At 38.9% G+C, this 24677-nt stretch overlaps 2 protein-coding genes across 5 annotated transcripts in view; one reads left to right on the forward strand and one right to left on the reverse strand.

Moving 5' to 3' along the window:
- LOC138983625 (uncharacterized) overlaps positions 1-13516 on the reverse strand; it is a 42468-nt gene extending 28952 nt beyond the window's left edge. For both annotated transcript variants that reach the window (XM_070356903.1, XM_070356904.1), the window contains exons 1-8: positions 13141-13516; positions 12270-12322; positions 8844-8898; positions 8166-8222; positions 7880-7940; positions 6896-6983; positions 4617-4706; positions 974-1009 (exon numbers count right to left, since the gene is read on the reverse strand). In XM_070356903.1, the coding sequence (XP_070213004.1) occupies positions 974-1009; positions 4617-4706; positions 6896-6983; positions 7880-7940; positions 8166-8222; positions 8844-8898; positions 12270-12322; positions 13141-13206 (506 nt within the window). In that variant the 5' untranslated portion in view covers positions 13207-13516. The remainder of the gene's footprint in view (positions 1-973; positions 1010-4616; positions 4707-6895; positions 6984-7879; positions 7941-8165; positions 8223-8843; positions 8899-12269; positions 12323-13140) is intronic.
- Positions 13517-13671: 155 nt separating this feature from the next.
- Positions 13672-24221, forward strand: LOC138983626 (eukaryotic translation initiation factor 4E type 2-like). 3 transcript variants are annotated; one of them, XM_070356905.1, is made up of 8 exons: positions 13678-13805; positions 15858-15915; positions 16787-16903; positions 17245-17349; positions 18546-18698; positions 20009-20145; positions 21395-21501; positions 23703-24221. In XM_070356905.1, the coding sequence occupies exons 1-7, from the start codon at positions 13729-13731 to the stop codon at positions 21453-21455; spliced, it is 708 nt and encodes a 235-aa protein (XP_070213006.1). In that variant the 5' UTR covers positions 13678-13728; the 3' UTR covers positions 21456-21501; positions 23703-24221. The 3 variants fall into 3 exon arrangements, with proteins under 3 accessions (XP_070213007.1, XP_070213006.1, XP_070213009.1); XM_070356908.1 differs by lacking the exon at positions 13678-13805 and adding an exon at positions 14707-14867; XM_070356906.1 differs by lacking the exon at positions 21395-21501 and having other exon boundaries at positions 13672-13805.
- The last annotated feature ends 456 nt before the right edge of the window (positions 24222-24677 follow it).

A 24677-nucleotide genomic window follows, 5' to 3' on the forward strand; every position in this document is an offset into this window, starting at 1 on the left:
AGTGGAATTACTTTTGCTCTCTTTAGTAAACTAGGTACAGTATTTTGCTTTATGCAGAGATTATACGCATAGGTGAGTGGCTCCACAATATATGGTAGAGCTAATTTGGCCAAGTAAGGAGGAATCTTGTCAGGACCCATGGACTTTTTATTCTCAAGGCCTTCTAGCGCCTTACCTACCTCATGCACTGCCATGTCTGGAATAGTAAAAAAATCGTCCGGTTTACATTTGTCATTGCAAAAATCATGTAATTTTGAGAGAGAGACTTCAAGGTCAGAATCAGGACTGTCGCATTTTGCAGATTCATTTAGCCTAATGGCAAGGGACAAAAAATGGTTATTAAAATCTTCAGGGGAGATGGTTGTGGCAGACCGACTTGAGTTCTGTTTAGATTTACCTAATATGTTATTAACAGCACGCCAAACAGTTGCAATATCTTTCTTGTCCTCGATTAATGTATTAAAATAATTGGCTTTTGCTTGACGTGTTAATTCTGTCACTTTATTCCTTTGTTTCTTAAAATCAGATTTCATGTTGTTTGCTTTGTAAAAATCACGCAGGGACATGGCTTCTATAATCTGTTCCGTCAACCATGGGGGAAGAGATGGATATTTCACTCTGTGGTGACGTAGAGAGAGAGAGAGAGAGAGAGAGAGAGAGAGAGAGAGAGAGAGAGAGAGAGAGAGAGAGAGAGAGAGAGAGCGAGAGAGAGAGAGAGAGAGAGAGAGAGAGAGAGAGAGAGAGAGAGAGAGAGAGAGACGACAGACAGACAGACAGAGAGATGACAGACAGACAGACAGACAGACATACACAGAAGACACACAGACAGACAGAGACAGAGAGAAACACAGAGATAGAGAGAAACACAGAGATAGACTAGAGACAGAGAGAATCAAACTTAAAGAAAGAGAGGAAGAGGAAGAGACTGACGGGTGCACATGCACACAGAGCACAATACTTTTTGTATACTTACATTCCAAGTCTCCATGCTATATCTTCGGTGATCCAACTGCAAATACAAACAATACTCATTTTATCAATCGACAATCAATTGCAAAATCTTTCTAACTGCACAGCTGTGTCCTTCTCTGCATAAAAATCACATTCTACAGTTTTCTAATCAGTCGATGTTGATGATTTCTTCCATTCTACCCAAACAAAGTCAAAGCGTCTTTTCGTTCTCCATTATCACCTTTTTACATTTAGTCAAGTTATGACTAAATGTTTTAACATCGAGGGGGGAATCGAGACGAGGGTCGTGGTGTATGTGCGTGTGTGTGTGTGTGTGTGTGTGTGTAGAGCGATTCAGACTAAACTACTGGACCGATCTTTATGAAATTTGACATGAGAGTTCCTGGGTATGAAATCCCCGAACGTTTTTTTCATTTTTTTGATAAATGTCTTTGATGACGTCATATCCGGCTTTTCGTGAAAGTTGAGGCGGCACTGTCACGCCCTCATTTTTCAATCAAATTGGTTGAAATTTTGGTCAAGTAAACTTCGACGAAGCCCGGACTTTGGTATTGCATTTCAGCTTGGTGGCTTAAAAATTAATTAATGACTTTGGTCATTAAAAATCTGAAAATTGTAAAAAAAAAAAATTTTTTATAAAACGATCCAAATTTACGTTCATCTTATTCTTTATCATTGTCTGATTCCAAAAACATATAAATATGTTATATTTGGATTAAAAACAAGCTCTGAAAATTAAAAATATAAAAATTATTATCAAAATTAAATTGTCCTAATCAATTTAAAAACACCTTCATCTTATTCCTTGTCGGTTCCTGATTCCAAAAACATATAGATATGATATGTTTGGATTAAAAACACGCTCAGAAAGTTAAAACGAAGAGATGTACAGAAAAGCTAGCTAACCTTCTCAGTGCACTGTACTGTACTACCCCGCTCTTCTTGTCAATTTCACTGCCTTTGTCGTGCGCGATGGACTGACGATGCTACGAGTGTGGCATTGCGTTCAGTTTCATTCTGTGAGTTCGACAGCTACTTGACTAAATGTTGTATTTTCGCCTTACGCAACTTGTTTCTTTTATTCATCTATAAAAGTAACTCCACACTGTGCACTTTGAGTTTTACGTTCTCCTACCTGGATGCACACTAAATAAAAGTAAACGAAATGGAAAACATTTAGACAGAGAGATTAACACATGTATAACCAAAAAAATCAGGATTTAAAAGCAAAAACTCTTTAGTGTGATTCAGGCAGAGCCCTGGCCTACACAAACCAGGGAATGGTGGACAAGACCAAACAGCACGGAAAAGAAGACAAATGGAGAGAAAAACAAGTCGCGTAAGGCGAAAATACAACATTTAGTCAAGTAGCTGTCGAACTCACAGAATGAAACTGAACGCAATGCAACGCAGCAAGACCGTATACTCGTAGCATCGTCAGTCCACCGCTCATGGCAAAGGCAGTGAAATTGACAAGAAGAGCGGGGTAGTAGTTGCGCTGAGAAGGATAGCACGCTTTTCTGTACCTCTCTTCGTTTTAACTTTCTGAGCGTGTTTTCAATCCAAACATATCATATCTATATGTTTTTGGAATCAGGAACCGACAAGGAATAAGATGAAAGTGTTTTTAAATTGATTTCGAAAATTTAATTTTGATCATAATTTTTATATTTTTAATTTTCAGAGCTTGTTTTTAATCCAAATATAACATATTTATATGTTTTTGGAATGAGAAAATGATGGAGAATAAGATGAACGTAAAATTGGATCGTTTTATAAAAAAAATATTTTTTTTTACAATTTTCAGATTTTTAATGACCAAAGTCATTAATTAATTTTTAAGCCACCAAGCTGAAATGCAATACCGAAGTCCGGGCTTCGTCGGAGATTACTTGACCAAAATTTCAACCAATTTGGTTGAAAAATGAGAGCGTGACAGTGAGGCCTCAACTTTCACGAAAAGCCGGATATGACGTCATCAAAGACATTTATCAAAAAAATGAAAAAAACGTCTGAGGATATCATACCCAGGAACTCTCATGTCAAATTTCATAAAGATCGGTCCAGTAGTTTAGTCTGAATCGCTCTACACACACACACAGACAGACAGACAGACACACATACACCACGACCCTCGTCTCGATTCCCCCCTCTATGTTAAAACATTTAGTCAAAACTTGACTAAATGTAAAAAGCAGATATCAAACAAAAATAAAATATTGAATTGAAAAAAAAAATCTCATTCGCAACATGGACATCACAGTACTAAGGAGTAATGTTTCCGGACAGAGAACACATGCAAATCTCTATTTTGACACAACTCAAACAGTCGACCACCAGGACATAATTAATGGGTGTTTTTTGTTTTGCTTTTACATTGAATAACATTGTAATGCAGACATAACATAAGGAACTAGAAGTGCTTAGGCCAAAAAAAACAAGAAGAGCAAACGCTCGATCGAGTCACTTTCGCAGTTCTGAATATTATATGAGGCATCAGATGGACAGGAAGATATTGCTATTCACAACACAATGAGTCACGTTCACATAAAATTTGAGCCCGGTCACTTTTATAGTTTCCGAGAAAAGCCCAACGTTAAGTTGTGTGTTGCCGAACAGAAAAGGCTAGTTATCTCCCTTGTTTTTCTGATAACGTTCGTAAAAGGCTACAGATGTAAATACTTTGATGTAAAGAATAATCCTACAAAGTTTCAATCACATCCGATGAACTTTGTCAAAGATATAAAATGTCTAATTTTTCCTTTGACGCTGACCTGTGACCTTGAAAAAGGTCAAAGGTCAACGAAACCATCGTTAAAGTGTAGAGGTCATTGGAGGTCACGACTAAACAAAATATGAGCCCGATCGCTTTGATAGTTTCCGAGATACTTTGTCAAAGATATAAAATGTCTAATTTTTCCTTTGACGCTGACCTGTGACCTTGAAAAAGGTCAAAGGTCAACGAAACCATCGTTAAAGTGTAGAGGTCATTGGAGGTCACGACTAAACAAAATATGAGCCCGATCGCTTTGATAGTTTCCGAGAAAAGTCCAACGTTAAGGTGGTGTCTACGGACGGCCGGCCGGCCGGCTGGACGGCCGGCCGGCCGGACAGACTAACACTGACCGATTACATAGAGTCACTTTTTCTCAAGTGACTCAAAAATAGGTGTGGTTAAGGTAACATAGCCAAAACAAATAGGGTAGGAAGGTAGGCAATCACTTTTTTTAATATATATTTTTTTTCTAATGTGTACAAATTAAACCTACTTGACAGGGAAATAAGTGTGCGACTCGATCACTGTCGCTTTCATTGCGTTTTCTGCACTCGGTTTGTTTGGGTTTTTTTTTGTTTGTTTTTTGACAAATGTAATAAAATGTTATAGGGTCCGCCCCTAAAAATAGGGTAGGTCGGGTTACCGTAACCACACTTTTTTTAAATTTTTTTTAGGCCTTACAGAAAATACAATACAGAGGACCACCTTTTTAAGACCCTTCGATTTAAGATTTCCTCCTTTATAAGACCTGGGTTTTTCAAGATTTTTTGTTCAGAGCCTGTGTAAATTTACCTTCATTTGAAGACACCCTCCTTTTTAAAGCGGGTTCCACTGTTCTCAAAACAAAAAAATCAAAGAAAAGTCTTACCACCACACTCCAGCAGGGCCATAATGGTCGCCAATGAACGGAAGCGTTGACATGATCAACGGCACTCCCCAGCAGACGGCATGGTACCCCCTGAAAACAAGAGTCCAACATTATATAATACAGTTACATGGTACCCAACGAAAACAAAGAGTCTAACAATGTCATTCTTCTGCGTCTGTCTTCCTGAGCTTTATACAGTGGAACCCCCCTTTTAAACCCCCCCCCTCCCCAATTTAAGACTCCCTCCTTTTTAAGACCTTGTTTTCTCAGAATTTCTGTTCATAAACCTCTGTAAAATTACCCCCATTTTAAGACTCCCTCCTTTTGAAGACTCCATTTTCTCAGTTTTTTTGAGGTCTTAAAAGGGGGGTTTCAGTCTTCTTATTCCCCCCTCTGCTTCTTTACCTCTGTAAACTTGCAGAGCTAGTTATTTTTCGATAATGACCCAGCAACCAAACAAATAACGAGCCAGCAACAACCTGAATCCTCGATAGTGCAATGGGTTGAGAAGCTGTTCTGTTTCGGTACTACTTTTGCGACTGAAAAGTTCCGAACGCTCTAATGTACGAAGTATATATTTCTGAAGCAAACAATACAAACATACCGCATTTAAATTAACAACTGCAGACCTGAACACATGAATCTCCATATAAAATCCATGAGTGCGGTTGTTTTCTGAATCTAGATCTGCCGTGCACAAACCTTCATCACAAGCAAATTCCCAAGGTAAGTAACTCATACTTTGTCTAGCGACAAGAGTAGTTCCCCTTCTTTTCACTCAGTTTCTACGACAACACTGACTGCAATCCGACGGTCAGTTTTCAACAATATTTCATTTTATAAACAGATCACACGCAACCAAATGCACACATCTCATCAATTTAAACAACATAAAGGGGTTTCATACACTATTTTCCCCAGAAAACTGAACTTCATACAGTAATTAACGTTGGAATACGGGTGCAAATGTTCGTCTGCTAGTCCCATTTGACGAAAGAACATTATCCTAAGCGATACTAAAACATAAAAAGAACACACAATATCTGCCTTTACCGCCACAGCAGAATAACAGCATATCTGTGTACTTGATTTTAGTCCAAAACAGGGAAACTGACAAGAAGTGTTAACAGAATGGAATGATTTGCACGGAACTATACAACCGCGCATTAATCCATCGCCTGCGCAGGTTGACTGGTTGAGTGATTCGGATTCGATCAAACTTTCGCACAAGAACTCTTGTTTTCTTTGAATAACTGAAGAAAGGAGGAATAAAGAGGTTACACACCTCGTCTCAGTGATTATTAAAAATAATGGTCTCAGTTCGACGTTCGCGGTCATGAAAAAGCTCGCTGAAGCTCGCATTTTTCATGATCCGCTAACTTCGACCATTATTTTTAATAATCACTGAGACTCGGCATGTAACCTCTACTTCTTCTTCTGCGTTCGTGGGCTGAAACTCCCACGTACGTACACTCGTTTTTTTGCATGAGTGGAATTTTACGTGTATGATCGTTTTTACCCCGCCATTTAGGCAGCCATACGCCGCTTTCGGAGGAAGCATGCTGGGAATTTTTGTGTTTCTATAACCCACCGAACTCTGACATGGATTACAGGATGTTTTCCGTGCGCACTTGGTCTTGTGCTTGCGGCCCGGATTCGAACCCTCGACCTTCCGATAAAGAGGCCGACGTCTTACCACCTCGCCCGTCGGTTTCAGTCTATACTCTCAATGTCTCCAGTTGTTTGTTGTATGTTTATCAGGGTTTGCTAGTGTGTGATAGGGTTCGTGTCCGTCTGTAGATGTTAGTTTCTTTGTTAGTCCTGTGTTGACAACTCTTCGACAAGCGCTTAGAACTGTACCCATGGAATACGCGCTATATAAGCTTCATATTGATTGATTGATTGATATCTCCTTACGATAAGCGAGTCAAGCGTTTAAAATTTTTTGTTTCAACTCTGCCACGTCAGCAGCGTTACATCTTCCAAGGGTGTGAGCGCTACAGTGGAACTCCCCCCCCCCCCCCCCCCCCCCCGATTTAAGACTTCCTCCTTTTTAAAGACCTTCTTCTTTCAGATGTTCAGTTCATAACCTCTGTAGAATACATGTAACAATAAAAATAACAACACTTCCTTGTCCATTAAAATAAGTACATTAAAATAGAACCTTTTCTTTGATGCTACAATTACAGCAACTTACCAAGCAGCCAAGAGTCTTTGGTCAAAATTAGCAGTAAAGCATAGCTGAACGTGCCAGCAGCATAGAGTAAATTCATACTCACTTTTCCCACTGCTCAGTGGTTCTGGTCTGGATGACATTCATGTAGAGGTTGAAGGTCAGACAGGACACCCACAGCAACACCGTCCAGTCTGAAAATATGAGGAAAAGCGAGAAAATACAATTCTTTCTTTCTTTCTTTATTTGGTGTTTAACGTCGTTTTCAACCGTTCAAGGTTATATCGCGACGGGGAAAGGGGGGAGATGGGATAGAGCCACTTGTTAATTGTTTCTTGTTCACAAAAGCACTAATCAAAAAATTGCTCCAGGGGCTTGCAATGTAGTACAATATATTACCTTACTGGGAGAATGCAAGTTTCCAGTACAAAGGACTTAACATTTCTTACATACTGCTTGACTAAAATCTTTACAAACATTGACTATATTCTATACAAGAAACACTTAACAAGGGTAAAAGGAGAAACAGAATCCGTTAGATGCCTCTTACGACATGCTGGGGAGCATCGGGTAAATTCTTCCCCCTAACCCGCGGGGGATGAGAATACAATTACAACCAGGCCACTTGACAATCATCATTAGTTCTAGTTCTACGCATACAGCTAAACCTGCCCTGGTGACCATCTTTCAATTACTACCACCTTGCTAGCTACCCTGATTACGACCACCCCAAAGATCCCAGGCAACATTTAATATGATTCACCTTTGCATATTAGTTATTACGACCACAACTATATATGAACAACCACTTTGGGTGGTTGTTTGATAGACAGGTTTGACTGTGTTAATTTATTGAAGTTGTGTTTTAGCATAAAGCTGTGACACTGGAAGATCTAATTGTTGACGGTTATGCAAGCATTTGTGTGGAAACCCATGTAGGTTTGTTGTCTCAAAAATACATCCACACACACACATACCAACATACGTATTCCCCAAAAAATCACACTCGCACTCAAAAGCACATGCTCACAAACACACACACGCTCTAACTTGTCTAAGACACACACACATTTAGAGAGCATTTACTTACCAAAGTAAGTCAACCACCAAGCCTGAAAGTCACACAGTGGTCCATCTTCTATTGAGCTGCTCTGTAAATACAAAAACATCAGATTACATGTATTTGTCAATTCGACGATGATTAGTGACGCTGATGCTGATCATAATGATCAGAACTTTTTGCTTGTGATGACATAGTCCCTTGAAGACTTTGATTTATGGTTTTGCTTGATAATGATGACCACTGATGATGATGATCATGCCTGATGACAATGATGTTGATGTTAACAATGACAAGAATGATGATAATGACTTACCATGAGGTATGCAATGCTGTCACAGAACGCCCCAATACTCAGGTAGAGGATCAAGCGCTGAAACAATCAATGACACAGATCTAAAAATAAAGTACTGAATAACTGAGTATTTTTCACTGAGCAGTACCGCTTACACTTTAAAAGATAAACAAAAATCTTTCAAAAATCTGAAAAAGTTGTTCATGCCTAGAAAATTAAAAGTAAACCGTTTATATAATTATGTAATTATGCAAATCAACACTGGGCTTCTACAGATTCCCTCACATTTTTAATCATTAATCCAGTTTGTAAATACTGCTAATGCAGTAAAAAATTTGTAAAAGGCCTTCGTGCCGGGAAACTAAAAGTATACATAGTTTATGTGAAGAAAGTACTAATGAAAATTAACTCTCCCACAACCCATACAAATTAATCCAACAGAGTTATTTCCCGAATCCATCTATTCCTCCAGTTCATTTACTTTTCATTTTGAATGCGACATTTTTTTGCCAATCAGATGATTGATCGTACACAGCCAAAATATTTGATATTTCAGTTCTTTAAGTTTAAATATATAACATCAACAATTATACAAGTAAAACTATTATCAACTGAGCAGTGTTCTGTTTTGCACATGTTTTATTTCATCAATGAGTAAAATATTTTCAGAAACAAATTTGAAAAGTTAGCGAGACTTACCTGTGCAAAAACTACAAACTTCCGGAACAGCCAGATCACAACAATCATGAACAAGCTGAAAGTGAATCAAATCAAAAGTGTCATTTTCTGGGAAAATGTTACACACATGTACAGTTATCTATATATATATATATACGACTTGTGTCTGTCTGTCTGTCTGTCTGTCTGTGTGTCTGTGTGTGTGTGTGTGTGTGTGTGTGTGTGTGTGTGTGTGTGTGTGTGTGTGTGTGTGTGTGTGTGTGTGTGTGTGTGTGTGTGTGTGTGTGTGTGTGTGTGTGTGTGTGTGTGTGTGTGTGTGTGTCTGTCTGTGTGTCTGTGTGTGTGTGTGTGTCCGCGATGCACGCCCAAAGTTCTCGGTGGATCTTTTTCAAATTTGGAGACCGTATTCAGCTACACCCCGGACACAACCTCATCGATGAGATATTTCAACACGTGCTCTCAGCGCGCAGCGCTGAACCGATTTTGGTTTTTCTCTGGATCCATTCCCAGTAACTCTTCCTTATCTTCTCCAGTGTTTTCAGCCGCGATTATCTCCCTTCCTCCGTGCGGTGCGCCGGCAAAGCCTTTTTTCTCTGGATCCATTCCCAGTAACTCTTCCTTATCTTCTCCAGTGTTTTCAGCCGCGATTATCTCCCTTCCTCCGTGCGGGGCGTACACCCGGCATAGCCGGGTATTCGGGTCGACTTCTTCCCGGTGCAGCCGTACCCGGCGAAGCGGGTATTCATCTAGTAACTTATATACTTTGACAGCAAGACTAGATGAACTTACTGGTCCATGAATTAAATGGAAAATATTTCTAAGGTGACATGTTCACATCCCCAATATATTTAATCTCTCACTTCGAAGTGAATAAAGCTGTTTTATTACTTTTAAATATATATATAAAAAAAATTCCTGTATCAATAATACTAACAGTTCCAAAATTAGTTATTCAAAGTAAGCAAAAGCCACATATAATTATGACTATGTGCTAACATCTGAAAAGATTTTTTTTAATTGATCGTACATCACTCTTAGTAGCGTACGCGTGTAACCCGTGATTTGTAAAACTGTAAAAACATTTTACAAATCACGTCGAACCTAAAACCGCGATTTGTAAAAATGTAAAAATATCGCATTCCACAAAGTAATGCATGCCTTTTATTATTATTAATTTTTCTTGTTTAGAGCCTCTACGCTGAGTGGTGGGGGTGGTTTTAGATCCACATCCCATTTTGGTGCAATCCCATTTTGCCGCCGTCCCATTTTTTGCCCCATCCCATTTTCGCGACATTTCACAAGCCAAGCGTCATTTTACTAGCATGTCATAACAATAGCGCGACATCCCATTTTGACACCATATCCCATTTGGCCGCCTTATGCCGTTTCACCGCCATTCCATTTCGACCCCATCCCATTGTCGCGACATTTCACAAGCCAAGCGTCATTTTACTACCGTGTCATAACAATAGCACGACATCCCATTTTGACACCAGATTCCCATTGGCCGCCCCATTTTTACATTTAGTCAAGTTTTGACTGAATGTTTTAACATAGAGGGGGAATCGAAACGAGGGCCGTGGTGTATGTGTATGTGTGTGTGTAGAGCAATTCAGACTAAACTACTGGACCGATCTTTATGAAATTTTACATGAGAGTTCCTGGGCATGATATCCCCAGACTTATTCTTCATTTTTTCGATAAATGTCTTTGATGACGTCATATCCGGCTTTTTGTAAAAGTTGAGGCGGCACTGTCACACCCTCATTTTTTAATAAAATTGATTGACATTTTGGCCAAGCAATGTTCGACGAAGGCCGGACTTTGGTATTGCATTTCAGCTTAGAGGCTTAAAAATTAATTGATAATTTTGGTCATTAAAAATCTGAAAATTGTAATTAAAATTATTTTGTTATAAAACGATCCAAAAACAATTTCATCTTATTTGTCATTATTTGCTGATTCCAAAAACATATAAATATGTTATATTCGGATTAAAAACAAGCTTTGAAAATTAAAAATATAAAAATTATGATTAAAACTAAATTTCCGAAATCGATTTAAAAACATATTCCTTGTCGGATATGTTTGGATTAAAAACTCGCTCAGAACAAGCGGTGGACAGATGATGCTACGAGTATATGGTCTTGCGGAAAAAATGCAGCTACTATACTGCGTTATTCAACTAGGAAGACATTCCGTTTACGCGAAATCCCATTTTTGCCACAATCCAAAATGTCGCGAAATAGGGATCATGCGGCGAAATGGGATGACGGCAAAACGGCATGGTGACAAAATGGAATGTGGCGCTAGTGGTATGACACGGAGGTAAAATGACACTTGGCCTGTGAAATGTCGCAAAAATGGGATAGGGGCGAAATAGGCTAACGGCGAAACGGGATTGTGCCAAAATGGGATGTGGAGGTAATGGTACATGACATGGTGGTAAAATGACACTTGGCCTGTGAAATGTCGCGAAAATGGGATGGGGGCGAAATGGGCTAATGGCGAAACAGGATTGCGCCAAAATGGGATGTGGAGCTAATGGTACATGACATGATGGTAAAATGACACTTGGCCTGTGAAATGTCGCGAAAATGGGATGGGGGCGAAATGGGCTAATGGCGAAACAGGATTGCGCCAAAATGGGATGTGGAGCTAATGGTACATGATATGGTGGTAAAATGACACTTGGCCTGTGAAATGTCGCGAAATGGGATGGGGGTGAAATGGGATAACGGCGAAACGGGACTAATAGATCCCTTGACTTTGGGGTAGTGCGACTCTGTCACAGCTAGCTTTCCACTGGGAGGAAGCGACCGGAATTTCCCAACGATGGGACATCCTAGTAGTAGTAATGAAAAAAAAATTTTTTAAATAAAAAATCTTAAAATTAACAGTCGCGCTACCCCAAAAGTCAAGGCATTTCGTTTTTGTCCCTTGATTTTGGAGATGACAAGAAAATGATTTGTAAAAACATTTTTACAAATCGCGCCCCGTGATTTGTAAAATTGTTTACATTTTTACAAATCACGGGTTAACAGCAGTGTCTCCCTATGAATTAAATGTATGCTTTAGAAAAATCATTTATTATTTATTATTAAATGAGTAATCCAGTTCTTAAATTTGAATAAAAATTCAAGTTTTGTCAAATTTTAAATTAATTCTTTCTCCCAAAACCTATGGCATGCCCTATTAGTTTAACATTTTGTAAATTACTGTACTGGGAATTACTATCAATAAGGATGTATAAAATTATATGCAACCATACGGTAATCTATGAAAGGTAAGAAGGGTGAAGACTGTCATAATACATGTATGTAACTATACATGTACATTAAGTTGCAAAATACCAAGTTTTGAGTAGTTTTGAGCAACTTTACAGTAAGTAAAGTTCTACTGGCTTCACAAATATATTACAAACAGTTATAAAAGAATCTTACTCACCATGCTATCAAAGAAAATGAAGCAAATACTATTCGAATAGTGATGACTGTATCCTGAAAAGACAAAAACACAACAACAGTGATCAATGGTGTGTGTGTGTGTGTACATTCTTGATAGAGAGAGATCGAGAGAGAGAACTTTGAACTTTATTTATTTATCGAGGATAACAGAATAAGCAAAGTATACATGCTTTTTTTCGTCCGGCCCTCGCCCATTGAGGGTAACTCGATTAATAACAAGAAGAAATAGAAGTTAAGTTAATTACAATACAATGATATATAATTAACATGTCAATAAATTAAAAAGACATTTCAAAATGCATTATGAATATCAAGCAATGATGTAATATTTATATTATCACATAATTATTTACTTGTTTCCAAGAGAAACAGCATGTACATTTCTTTGAAGAGAGAGAGAGAGAGAGAGAGAGAGAGAGAGAGAGAGAGAGAGAGAGAGAGAGAGAGAGAGAGAGAGAGAGAGAGCTCAGGAGTCAGAGAGAGATCGAGAGAGAGAGAGAGAGACAGAGAGACAGAGAGTGTGAGAGAAAGCGATGCTTTCAATGTTATTATTAATAATATTAAGCCACCAGCCGTACACAAAGCAGAGGGTTTTGGGGGGTGGGGTAGGAAACAGGTAATGATACAGTGAGAGAAACTCGGAAAGAGAGGGTTGAGAGAGAGACAGAGAGATCAAATCAAATCAAATCTCTCTCTCTGAAGTCCCTCAATGAGTTGTTGCTGGTTGATACAAGTATGCATGTATATGCTAAGGCTATAACCCTCATAGTATCTCAATCTCATCCTATTCTTAATTGCGCATTAGCACACATTCAACATGAAATTGAAATTGAAAAAAAATGCATCCTTACACATTCACTTTGATCCTCGGAAATTGAGCAAGTGGACTGTGTCAACACTGATTCGTTCTGTGCCATTTTTGCACGTGGTTTTCCCGAAGCCTTGCTTACTTTCACTTCAGTAAACTGTCTGGCACTGGTACATCTACTGCGCACTGGGTCTTTGAGTGTGAACAAGTGCCCTGAGAAACTTGTTTTTTTCTCGACCGCACTTGAAACTTCTCTCCTGACAAATCAAATTCCCCGATTGCAATGATGCGATGTTCGAGTTTCGCAACACCCCTGCAAAAAACGGACATGCAGGATATTAATTCAGCTAGTAACCTACGACCATAATTTATGAGTCACATTTTCTGTGTTTTGATGTCATGTTGTGCTAAATCCCGGAAGTACAATAATGGTCTGAAAACCACAACTTTCCGGAATCAAATATCTCTTTATTACAAGATTGTCGATTCACGTTGCAACGAGGCCAGATAGAAATTTGAAAACAACAGAAATTTGAAGGAAATTATAAGAACGAAAAGATAGGTGTTTTCTTTTTTGTAAATGCGCATTTGTGTGAAAAGCTGTCGCACATGAACACAAAAAGTCGTGTTGATGCGTGTAGTGAAAGGACGAACTGGAAACAAAGCGAAGAGACCTCACGTGGCCGGTGTCAAAATGACCGATAGCAGGTGGAGTTACTTCGTGTTTTGACTGAAAAGCTTGTCGAACGACATAGATTTGTCGATTTACGTTCTTTTTCGTGTGTATGTTTACATTAAGTCCTTAAACGGATAGCTAGACATTGTGACGTAACATTTCTGACATTTTCTGATTGACCTCTGACATTATGGGTGAAGCAGAAAGGAGATCAAAAGAGTTCTTTGGGTCGTTTTTGATATTACCAAATGGAATTTCTCAATTTGCTTTCTTTGACGGCAGAATTAAAGACACTTTGATGTAATTTCGCTCAAAATCAGCGTGTTCTGCATGTTCTTTGACGTTGATTGTGTACATCTGCTAAGGGGAATGTTCCAAAATTAGTAACACTAACAGTAACACAGACCATACGATTTTGCCGTATTATGTACACATGATTGTCTAGAATATGATCAGTACGGTCAGTGTAAAAAAAAAAAAAAAATTCTGAAGCAAATAGAACATTTGCACTCAAATCTGGGTGAAAGTTTTGTCTTATTTGTAAATTAATTCTCCATTTTTAAACTATGTGGAATCTGTCTCATGTAAACTTAGTGTCATATTTCTCTCAAACCAAAGACTAACAAAGCTTTAAACACAGTACAAGAAAACTTAAAGAACAATGAAAGGACAATATTTTCTATGTGACTTTGAGATTGCCAGTTTGCTCTTGCATGGTTTACATCAAGTAGTAACTATCATCTTCAAAACTGATAAATTATACGTCTTTCTGTTTGAAGAAATAAGTAAATTAGATAAAGAAAGGAAAGGAGGAGATCCCCACAAAAAAAAAACACCATATTAAATAGACAGTGAATTCTTAAAAAAATTAGTGTACCCTAAAATTGTATTTGTACAGGTTAGTGGTAAAAAGACACAATAACAAACTTTAGCCAATGGAAACGGCCGTAACAAATCCAACAGATGGAGGCTGGGCTGGAGGAATGACTCGATGAGAAGAGTGTTTTGATCGTGCAGGGAAATATTTTAGATGAAATTCAGCTTTAAACAAGATCACACCTGCTAAACAAAACAATGAACAACAAATTTGAAGCGTAAGTTACCTAGCTGAGTGCATGTCGTGCATGAGTGTTGTGGAACTTGTCGATGAGTTCTGAATAGGACTGTTGAACTGAAGCATCACTCAGCTCCTTACCTTAGTTAATGATCACAACACTGTAATTTTAAAGTGTAAACCTCATGTCATGATGACATGTCAACAACGATGAACAAGCTTACATGAATGTGAAACAAAACTTAACATTTTAGTGTGTGCTAAGTGTATAGCTATGATACTCTTTAGGTGCAGATGTCATTCTGTGTGTCTAATTTTAACCTCACTCAAATTAGGAAGAGGGGTCTAATTCAACCCAAAGTGGGATCATTTCTTCAATTCCTGTCGGTGTTTTTCCTAATGTTCCTATGGAATGCACCCCGATGGTGGGAAACAGATCACACTCAATTTGCTAGACTGTCGTATACTAGTGAGTTCTGTTTCATACTGCAATGCCGTTTTGAATTTGATCAAAGGCATTTAATTATTACCTGACTTATAGTGACTACCCAGCAGGAGGTTGAACATGTATTAAACAGCTGACAACACAGCGATACCGCAGCTTAAGCGTGATGTTGACGGCAAAGCGGGCACATGTATCGTTATTGGGGTTCATTAGGCCTAAAAAAAAAAATAGGTGTGGTTACGGTAACCCCACCTACCCTATTTTTAGGGGCCGACCCTATAACATTTTATTACATTTGTCAACAACAAAAAAACCACACACAAGAAAACGAGTGCAGAAAACGCAATGAAAGCAAAAGCGCCCGAGTCGCACACTTATTTCCCTGTCAAGTAGGTTTAATTTGTACACATTAGAAAAAAAAGTTTTAAAAAAAAAGTGATTGCCTTAACCTTCCTACCCTATTTTTTTTGGCTATGTTACCGTAACCACACCTATTTTTGTTTGTTTGCCTTAATTGTGACTAAAGACATTGAAAATGCCATCTTTTGTGTTAGTAATGTTATTAATTAATTATGTTCTTCGCAGATTGAAAATAGAGGATGACATAGATGAAGATCAAGATGACACATTTAGACCAGCTCCGGTAAGTTGTCTCGATCACCATCACAAAAATGACAAAGCAGACAGTTTAGTTGTATAAAAGTATGTGTGTGAGGGAGGTCAGGTGTGCATACATGTGTGTGTGAAAGAGTTTGCATTGTGTGTGTGTGTGTGTGTGTGTGCATGTGGTTAGTTTGCTGTATACTTTTACTTTTGTTTGCACAGATTTTTTTTCTCACTAATTTCAGTTTCAACTTTCATACATGTGCAAATAAAACTGAATGATATTGTGCTACCATACCATTGTTTCATGTGACGGATGAATGCAAACACAATTTGTGAAAGTGTACATTTACAGTACAGAGGCAGTGCATCAAAACTACCTTCCTACTCATGAAAATCATCTGTATGATGTACATCGATTCATCAATCCATTTTGGTTTTACATAAAATATGAGCATAAATAATGTCCACTTGCACGCAAACTGAAAGTTAAATTCTACAGCATGGCTGCTTTTTGTGCAGAGTGGTTTAGTTTATTGCTCTGTAAACATCGAACGCAGAAGAAGAAGAAGAAGAATTGCTCTGTTAATTTTGCAATTGGAGATAGATTTCTGAGTTACAAAATTAATTAAGAATAAGAATAACATTAAAAGTTAAAACACTCGATGCAAGAGGATTGCCAGGCTGTAGCCTTGTGTAGGTCTTTCATGATAGTGATCAAGTTAGAACTTAGAGGATGCTCATCTATTATAAAACCCTGGACAGAAACATCTATGGCGATTTACCAGTACCAGTAGTTCACATGGACAGTAGTACTAATTAAGTTATCTTTAAATTATGCACTCACTGCTGGAGTTTTTACTTGCTATTCGTTTATTTATTTATTTATTTATTTTATTGTACGATGACAGACACCAGGTCCTGGAGAACATCCTCTCCAGTTCAACTACTCCATCTGGTTTTCTCGGCGCTCACCAAAGAACACCACATACGATCAGAGTCTAAAATTCGTCGCTTCATTTGCATCAGTAAGTGAGAAAGGCCTAGCCTTGTGTGTTTCACTTCTTTGTCGTTTGAACTTCCATTTTGGTATTATAACGCAGTGATAAGAACAGATTTGATTTTATGTACAGCTCCTGATTTTTTAATAAGAAATTTTATTTGCTGTATTGATCGAGTGACGTAAAAATCATTTTTGAAGGCTCAGGCAAAATTGTGCATGTTTCAGGTAGAACAGTTCTCGTGAAGGCTCAGACATAATTGTGCATGTTTCAGGTAGAACAGTTCTAGCCGAGGTTCAGACAAAAGTGTGCATGTTTCAGGTAGTACAGTTCTGGCCGAGGTGCAAACAAAATTGTGCATATTTCAGGTAGAACAGTTCTGGTCTGCATACAGCCATATGACTCACCCAGGTGACATGATGGGACACAGCGACTACCATCTCTTTAAAGAGGGCATCAGACCTATGTGGGAGGTTTGTTTATATCACACACACACACACAGGCCTATGTGGGAGGTTTGTTTGCACACACACACACACAGGCCTATGTGGGAGGTTTGTTTGCACACACACACACACACACTTATGTGCTCTCTCTCTCTCTCTCTCTCTCTCTCTCTCTCTCTCTCTCTCTCTCTCTCTCTCTCTCTCTCTCTCTCTCTCTCATGTTACACATAAAAAGTTAAACATTCCACAGCAGTAGTGTAGAGAACTTGACTTTAGTGCTTTAGTAGTACATAAGCGAAGCATTTTTTTATTCAGATCATTGTACAGCAGGACACTGTGCAGTAGTAGGCATTGAGGAAGGAGTAATGTGTGTGTATGCATTTGTTGCCTGTACCAGACAGGCGCAGTGGCTTAGTGAATAAGTAGCCGGCCTCCCATGCGGAAGGTCGGGGGCTCGAATCCCGGTCGCGCCTGGTGGGTTAAGTTTGGAGATTTTTCCCATCTCAAAGGTCAACTAATGTGCAGATCTGCTAGTGCCTTATCCCCATTCGTGTGTACCTTCAAGCACAAGACTACGTAAGCATGGAAAAGATCCTGGGAGTTTCAGCCCATGAACAAAGAAGAAGTTGCCGCCTTACCTTTGTTCACTTTCATTAAGTCACTGTTAAACAGGGGGATACATTAACAAGAAAAACACTGCCTTGTTCAGTTACATTTGATTTTCAGCAAAAACCCCCGCGGGTTAGGGGGAAGAATTTACCCGATGCTCCACAGCATGTCGTAAGAGGCGACTAACGGATTCTGTTTCTCTTTTTACCCTTGTTAAATGTTTCTTGTATAGAATATAGTCAATTTTTGTAAAGATTTTAGTCAAGCAGTATGTTAAGTCCTTTGTACTGGAAACTTGCATTCTCCCAGTAAGGTAATACATTGTACTACGTTGCAAGCCCCTGGAGCAAAGTTTTGATTAGTGCTTTTGTGAACAATTGACAAGTGGCTCTATCCCATCTCCCCCCCCCCCCCCCCCCCTCCACCTTTCCCCGTCGCGATATAACCTTTGTGGTTGAAAACGACATTAAACACCAAATAAGCAAATAAACAAAACAAATTTTCAGCAAGGTGTTCCTAACAGCTTTACAATACAGTGTGCATGTGTATCTGCACACACCTAAAAACAGAGGGAAAGAGAAAAGCCATTACAAAAATCCTGACTTCATTTTCAGGATGATGCCAACAAAATGGGCGGGAAATGGATCATCCGTCTGAAGAAAGGTCTGGCATCGCGGTGCTGGGAGAATCTCATTCTGGCCATGCTGGGGGAGCAGTTCATGGTCGGTGAAGAAATCTGTGGGGCTGTTGTCTCCGTCAGGTTTCAGGTCAGTATGTCAACAGTTAGGTCTGGTTTAAACAAGCGTTCGTAGACAATGTTCCAAATTTGGTTTAAACAAGTATTGATATACAATGTTCGGAAATAACTCGTTCATGTGTTGTATTGGCATTTGAAGAATTGCGCCCCTGAACAGAGATCAAAGAAAATAGTTTAGTCTGACGTGTATGTTGTGCAATGTTCGTTCCATACGATGCAACAAATCTTGACTTTTGAAGCAAGAAAAAACTTGTTTTTTGTTTGTTTAAACTAAATCAACAAGTAAACCGGTGACAACTTTGAAGAAGTAGACTGTTAATTCGCATGTCAAAAGGTCACATGATAAGCTTTGTACACTCAAGTGGGCAGCATACTTTTTACCCCTGATTATATTTAGTCAAGTTTTGACTAAATATTTTAACATCGAGGGGGAATCAAAACGAGGGTCGTGGTGTATGTGCGTGTGTCTGTCTGTGTGTGTGGGTAAAGCGATTCAGACTAAACTACTGGACCGATCTTTATGAAATTTGACATGAGAGTTCCTGGGTATGAAATCCCCGAACGTTTTTTTCATTTTTTTGATAAATGTCTTTGATGACGTCATATCCGGCTTTTCGTGAAAGTTGAGGCGGCACTCTCACGCCCTCATTTTTCAACCAAATTGGTTGAAATTTTGGTCAAGTAATCTTCGACGAAGCCCGGACTTCGGTATTGCATTTCAGCTTGGTGGCTTAAAAATTAATTAATGACTTTGGTCATTAAAAATCTGAAAATTGTAAAAAAAAAATAAAAATTTATAAAACGATCCAAATTTACGTTCATCTTATTCTCCATCATTTTCTGATTCCAAAAACATATAAATATGTTATATTTGGATTAAAAACAAGCTCTGAAAATTAAATATATAAAAATTATTATCAAAATTAAATTGTCGAAATCAATTTAAAAACACTTTCATATTATTCCTTGTCGGTTCCTGATTCCAAAAACATATAGATATGATATGTTTGGATTAAAAACACGCTCAGAAAGTTAAAACAAAGAGAGGTACAGAAAAGCGTGCTATCCTGCTTAGCGCAACTACTACCCCGCTCTTCTTGTCAATTTCACTGCCTTTGCCATGAGCGGTGGACTGACGATGCTACGAGTATACGGTCTTGCTGAAAAATGGCATTGCGTTCAGTTTCATTCTGTGAGTTCGACAGCTACTTGACTAAATATTGTATTTTCGCCTTACGCGACTTGTTTTTTGTTTCAGATTTTTCTTACTTGTTTGGTTATTTTTCACACAAAAATGAATGTTTATTTCTCATGTTGTAGGATGACATTCTGGCGTTGTGGAACCGAACTGCATCAGATCAGGCCACGACGACCAGAATACGCGACACACTGAAACGGGTGCTACATCTGCCTGCCAATACAGTCATGGAATACAAGACACACACAGACAGTCTCAAGTAAGCTCCTTTGATTTTTTGTTTACGTTTTTTTTTCCCTCTAAATGTGCCAATGAATTGCATGCAACATATGTTATGTTGAATGTCATTAGAAAGTCTAACAAATGAGGATATTTCAGAAATTAAACAATGTGGATGCAAATTTTTGGCTCACGTAAGTGTAGCCTATGCGATCATAACTTTGTCTGTCTGTGCGTTTGTGTGTGTGTGTGTTTGTTTGTGTGTGCGTGCGTGTGTGTGTATGTCTGTGGTAGAAACTCTAACATTTGAAGACGTCACATTACATTGACGTCACATTATGACGTAAGAGGGTTAGACGTCACGCGAAGGAAGTACTGAAAGTCTCGGTCATTATTATTTTGAGCGCGCGGAGACTAGTTGGCAGTCGTGTCCTGTAAGTAGGCTACATGCAGACAGACAGATCTAGATCTAGTGTCTCGCTTTCTTGCACAGTTTCACCTATGCTCTTTCTGTGTGTGTGTGTGTGTGTGTGTGTGTGTGTGTGTGTGTGTGTGTATGTGTGACGGAGTGATTGAGTTTGTGTTACTGTTTGTCGATTTCTTACGTGAGCCTTGATGGCTTCGCCTCTTGTTATATTTGCTATGATATTAACCCTTAGGCGGGTTGTCACGACATATGTCGCGCTACTTTACGCATACTGTCACCTGGTTGTCACGACATATGTCGTGCTACTGGCTCAGTCTGTTTGGTCGGTTCCGATTACCTCCCATGGATACGAAAACCTATATGATTGTTTTTTGACTCACATGCGAAGCAAAAGTGAGTCTATGTACTCATCCGAGTCGCAAAACTTAGCTATTCGCATACCATCCTTTGAAGGACACAGCTATTCGAGCAGACACTTTTTGTACAGTGCCATTATTATTGGATGTCCAAAGGTTCCTTGGGCATAAAATAATGACGCAAGATTTAGATTAGATTTAGATATGACATTTAGCCTGATGTTGTGTGGCTGATCACAATTTGACTGCAAAATTAATGTAGATGCACCAAATCTTAAAAAAAACTGTGCGCGTCTATATAACACAAAACGGACAATTTGCTGAAAAACAGACAAATGAATGTCCATGTAGTTCAACATTTAGTTACATTAGGGATGAAATGGGTTGGTAGACTGCTTTTTTAATACGTGAGCCTTGACGACCGCCTCTTGTTTTTGTGTGTTTTGTATGGACTGTTTTGTTTCACAAAAGAAATGTGTAACTTATTGTTGCTTATCTGGTATCAGGCTATCTGCTCCGCGAATAACTGCGCCTCGACAACTGCCCCCTGGACAACTGCCTCTCTAGGATGACTGCCCCCGGACAACTAAAAAATAAACAACTAAATAACTGTGTGAGTGTGTGTTTTCGTGTCTGTTTTTATAACAATGATTACAAACACATTTTTGGTCCATTTTAATAAATACATTAAAATGGTATTTATCTAAGACACGTGTAACCTTGGGTGTGGGTGTGTGTGTAGATGAATGTGTGTGTGATTAAACCAGAAAACTTTGTAAAACTGTGTAAAGGTAAAATTTAAAATAAAAAATTGAAATATTAAATTACGGCCTCAAACCAACAGCATAACAGTAAAATTAACACACACTATCAGTTATTGGGGCCAATTGTTCAGGAGGTTGTTGTCAGGATAGCAGGTAGCCTGGAAACATTTATGTATGACATGCCTATAAAGTAAATTGTGAAATTGCTTTATTCTAGAAGTGGTCAGCAAACTTTCACATCACTGAGTCTTCTTCTTCTTCTTCTGCGTTCGTGGGCTGAAACTCCCACGTACACTCGTGTTTTTTGCACGAGTGGAATTTTACGTGTATGACCGTTTTTTACCCCGCCATTTAGGCAGCCATACGCCGTTTTCGGAGGAAGCATGCTGGGTATTTTCGTGTTTCTATAACCCACCGAACTCTGACATGGATTACAGGATCTTTTTCGTGCGCACTTGGTCTTGTGCTTGCATGTACACACGGGGGTGTTCGGACACCGAGGAGAGTCTGCACACAAAGTTGACTCTGAGAAATAAATCTTTCGCCGAACGTGGGGACGAACTCACGCTGACAGCGGCTCACATCATTGAGTCAAACCACATGTTTACATGGTTTGCACTATCTGAGAGGGATAACACTAACAAGCCTGAGAATGATACACCTTTCGTCGTAAATTCGACAAAGTCTTTTTCTAATTGTGTAAGAAAAGAGCCTCCGTGTGCCCTTAAAAATGCTTAAAACGCAAAATTTTCCCGTCAGTACGCCCAAACCACTTTTACTCATTCCCAGGCCTGAGTAAGCATGTACAGCGGAACCTCCATTTTAAGACCTGAGTAATGATTTTAAGACTACCTCTCCCTTTAGACCTGATTTTTGCAGATTTATGGAGGATTGGGGGGGGGGGGGGGTCCACTCTATTGCTAAGAGTGAGAGCATTACCAGACCTGGGAACCATACGATTTCGACGTATTTTTACGCATGATTGTCGAGAATACGATCAGTACGGTCAGTGGGAAACAAATACGGCCAGAAACATTCCTAGACTACTTTTCTTCACAGTATTTTGACACATGATCACAGTTTTTGAGTCACTTGAGAAAAAGTGACTCTATGTAATCGGTCAGTGTTAGTCTGTCCGGCCGGCCGTCCGTAGACACCACCTTAACGTTGGACTTTTCTCGGAAACTATCAAAGCGATCGGGCTCATATTTTGTTTAGTCGTGACCTCCAATGACCTCTACACTTTAACGATGGTTTCGTTGACCTTTGACCTTTTTCAAGGTCACAGGTCAGCGTCAAAGGAAAAATTAGACATTTTATATCTTTGACAAACTTTTCTCGGAAACTATCAAAGCGATCGGGCTCATATTTTGTTTAGTCATGACCTCCAATGACCTCTACACTTTAACGATGGTTTCGTTGACCTTTGACCTTTTTCAAGGTCACAGGTCAGCGTCAAAGGAAAAATTAGACATTTTATATCTTTGACAAAGTTCATCGGATGTGATTGAAACTTTGTAGGATTATTCTTTACATCAAAGTATTTACATCTGTAGCCTTTTACGAACGTTATCAGAAAAACAAGGGAGATAACTAGCCTTTTCTGTTCGGCAACACACAACTTAACGTTGGGCTTTTCTCGGAAACTATAAAAGTGACCGGGCTCAAATTTTATGTGAACGTGACTCATTGTGTTGTGAATAGCAATTTCTTCCTGTCCATCTGATGCCTCATATAATATTCAGAACTGCGAAAGTGACTCGATCGAGCGTTTGCTCTTCTTGTTGTCAGTAAACATTGAGAAAAAGCATTTGTTTTAAATGTTTAGGTAAACTTAATTAATGGTGTGATGGACGCGTGTGAAGCATGCTTTAATCATGGATCTTCATATGCTGTGTGGAGTACGCTCATTGTTCTGAAAATACACCAAGTTTTTTTGAGAACACTAAGTGCAAAACGGGTTCCCAGGTCTGCATTACGCTCTTTCGGTTTGTCTGCATATTTCCTCAATATTCTTCCTTGGATAACATTTCTGTGTTGTATTTTTCAGAGACAACACCAGTTTCTGGAACACGGACAAGTTCATTTAGTGACAGTCGGCTGTTTCAGTGGTTTAATTTTTATGTTTATTTCAATTTTATTTGTTTTCCACTGCCAGTGTTTGGAATAGTCTGCATAGTCTCACATACATAGCTTAAACTACTTTAGCAATGGACAGAGATGAAAGCTCCCATCTGGAAATCAGAACATGCTGATTAGAAAGGCTGTTTTCTGAGGAATTTCCTAAATTTGCAAAACAAGTAAGAAGGCAAATGTCACAAAAATCTCAACTCATAATGGCCATCTGAATCCCCAAAAAGTATTGTTCTTATTTTGAGAACTCATCTTTCATCACTATAACGGGAAACAAGGATAGAGTATGTGTTCACCAATGCTCTTTGTTTTGCCCATGTTGTGCGTGTGTGTGGAAGTGCATGTGAGTGGGTTTTGGTGGATGAGTTTGTGGGTGTGTTTGAAAGCAATGCATGTTTCCTGCATAAGAATGAAATAAACTTTTTGCGCAAAACTGGTTGATTGTTGTTTGTTGGAGTGAGAGGAATCTGCTATGTGTGTCACGTACACCGAGTGTGTGTGTCTGTCTGTCCGTCTGTGTAATGATGTGTATTTTATGTGTATGAGTTGTGTGTGTTTGAAAGCCCTTCCACTTGAAGTGCACTTGTCATATGCAACAATGAAATGCATCCTTGGGTGGAGGCATAACTGTGCAGACTTTTGAAATATCAGGAATTCTCTCTCTCTCTCTCTCTCTCTCTCTCTCTCTCTCTCTCTCTCTCTCTCTCTCTGTCACTGTGTGTTGTGGCACCGAATTCTGGTTGTTTCAACTTGTAGAATAGTGAAAGAAAGTTCTTCTGATACGAAAAGCAGCAGTCGCCAATCTTACACAAGCACACACACAAAACACATATGGACATACCTCTGGCTCACAACATAGAGATGAGCAGATTAAACGGGTATGTGCACATTA

Source organism: Littorina saxatilis, linkage group LG13, assembly GCF_037325665.1.
Source record: "Littorina saxatilis isolate snail1 linkage group LG13, US_GU_Lsax_2.0, whole genome shotgun sequence".
Lineage (NCBI taxonomy): Eukaryota > Metazoa > Mollusca > Gastropoda > Littorinimorpha > Littorinidae > Littorina > Littorina saxatilis.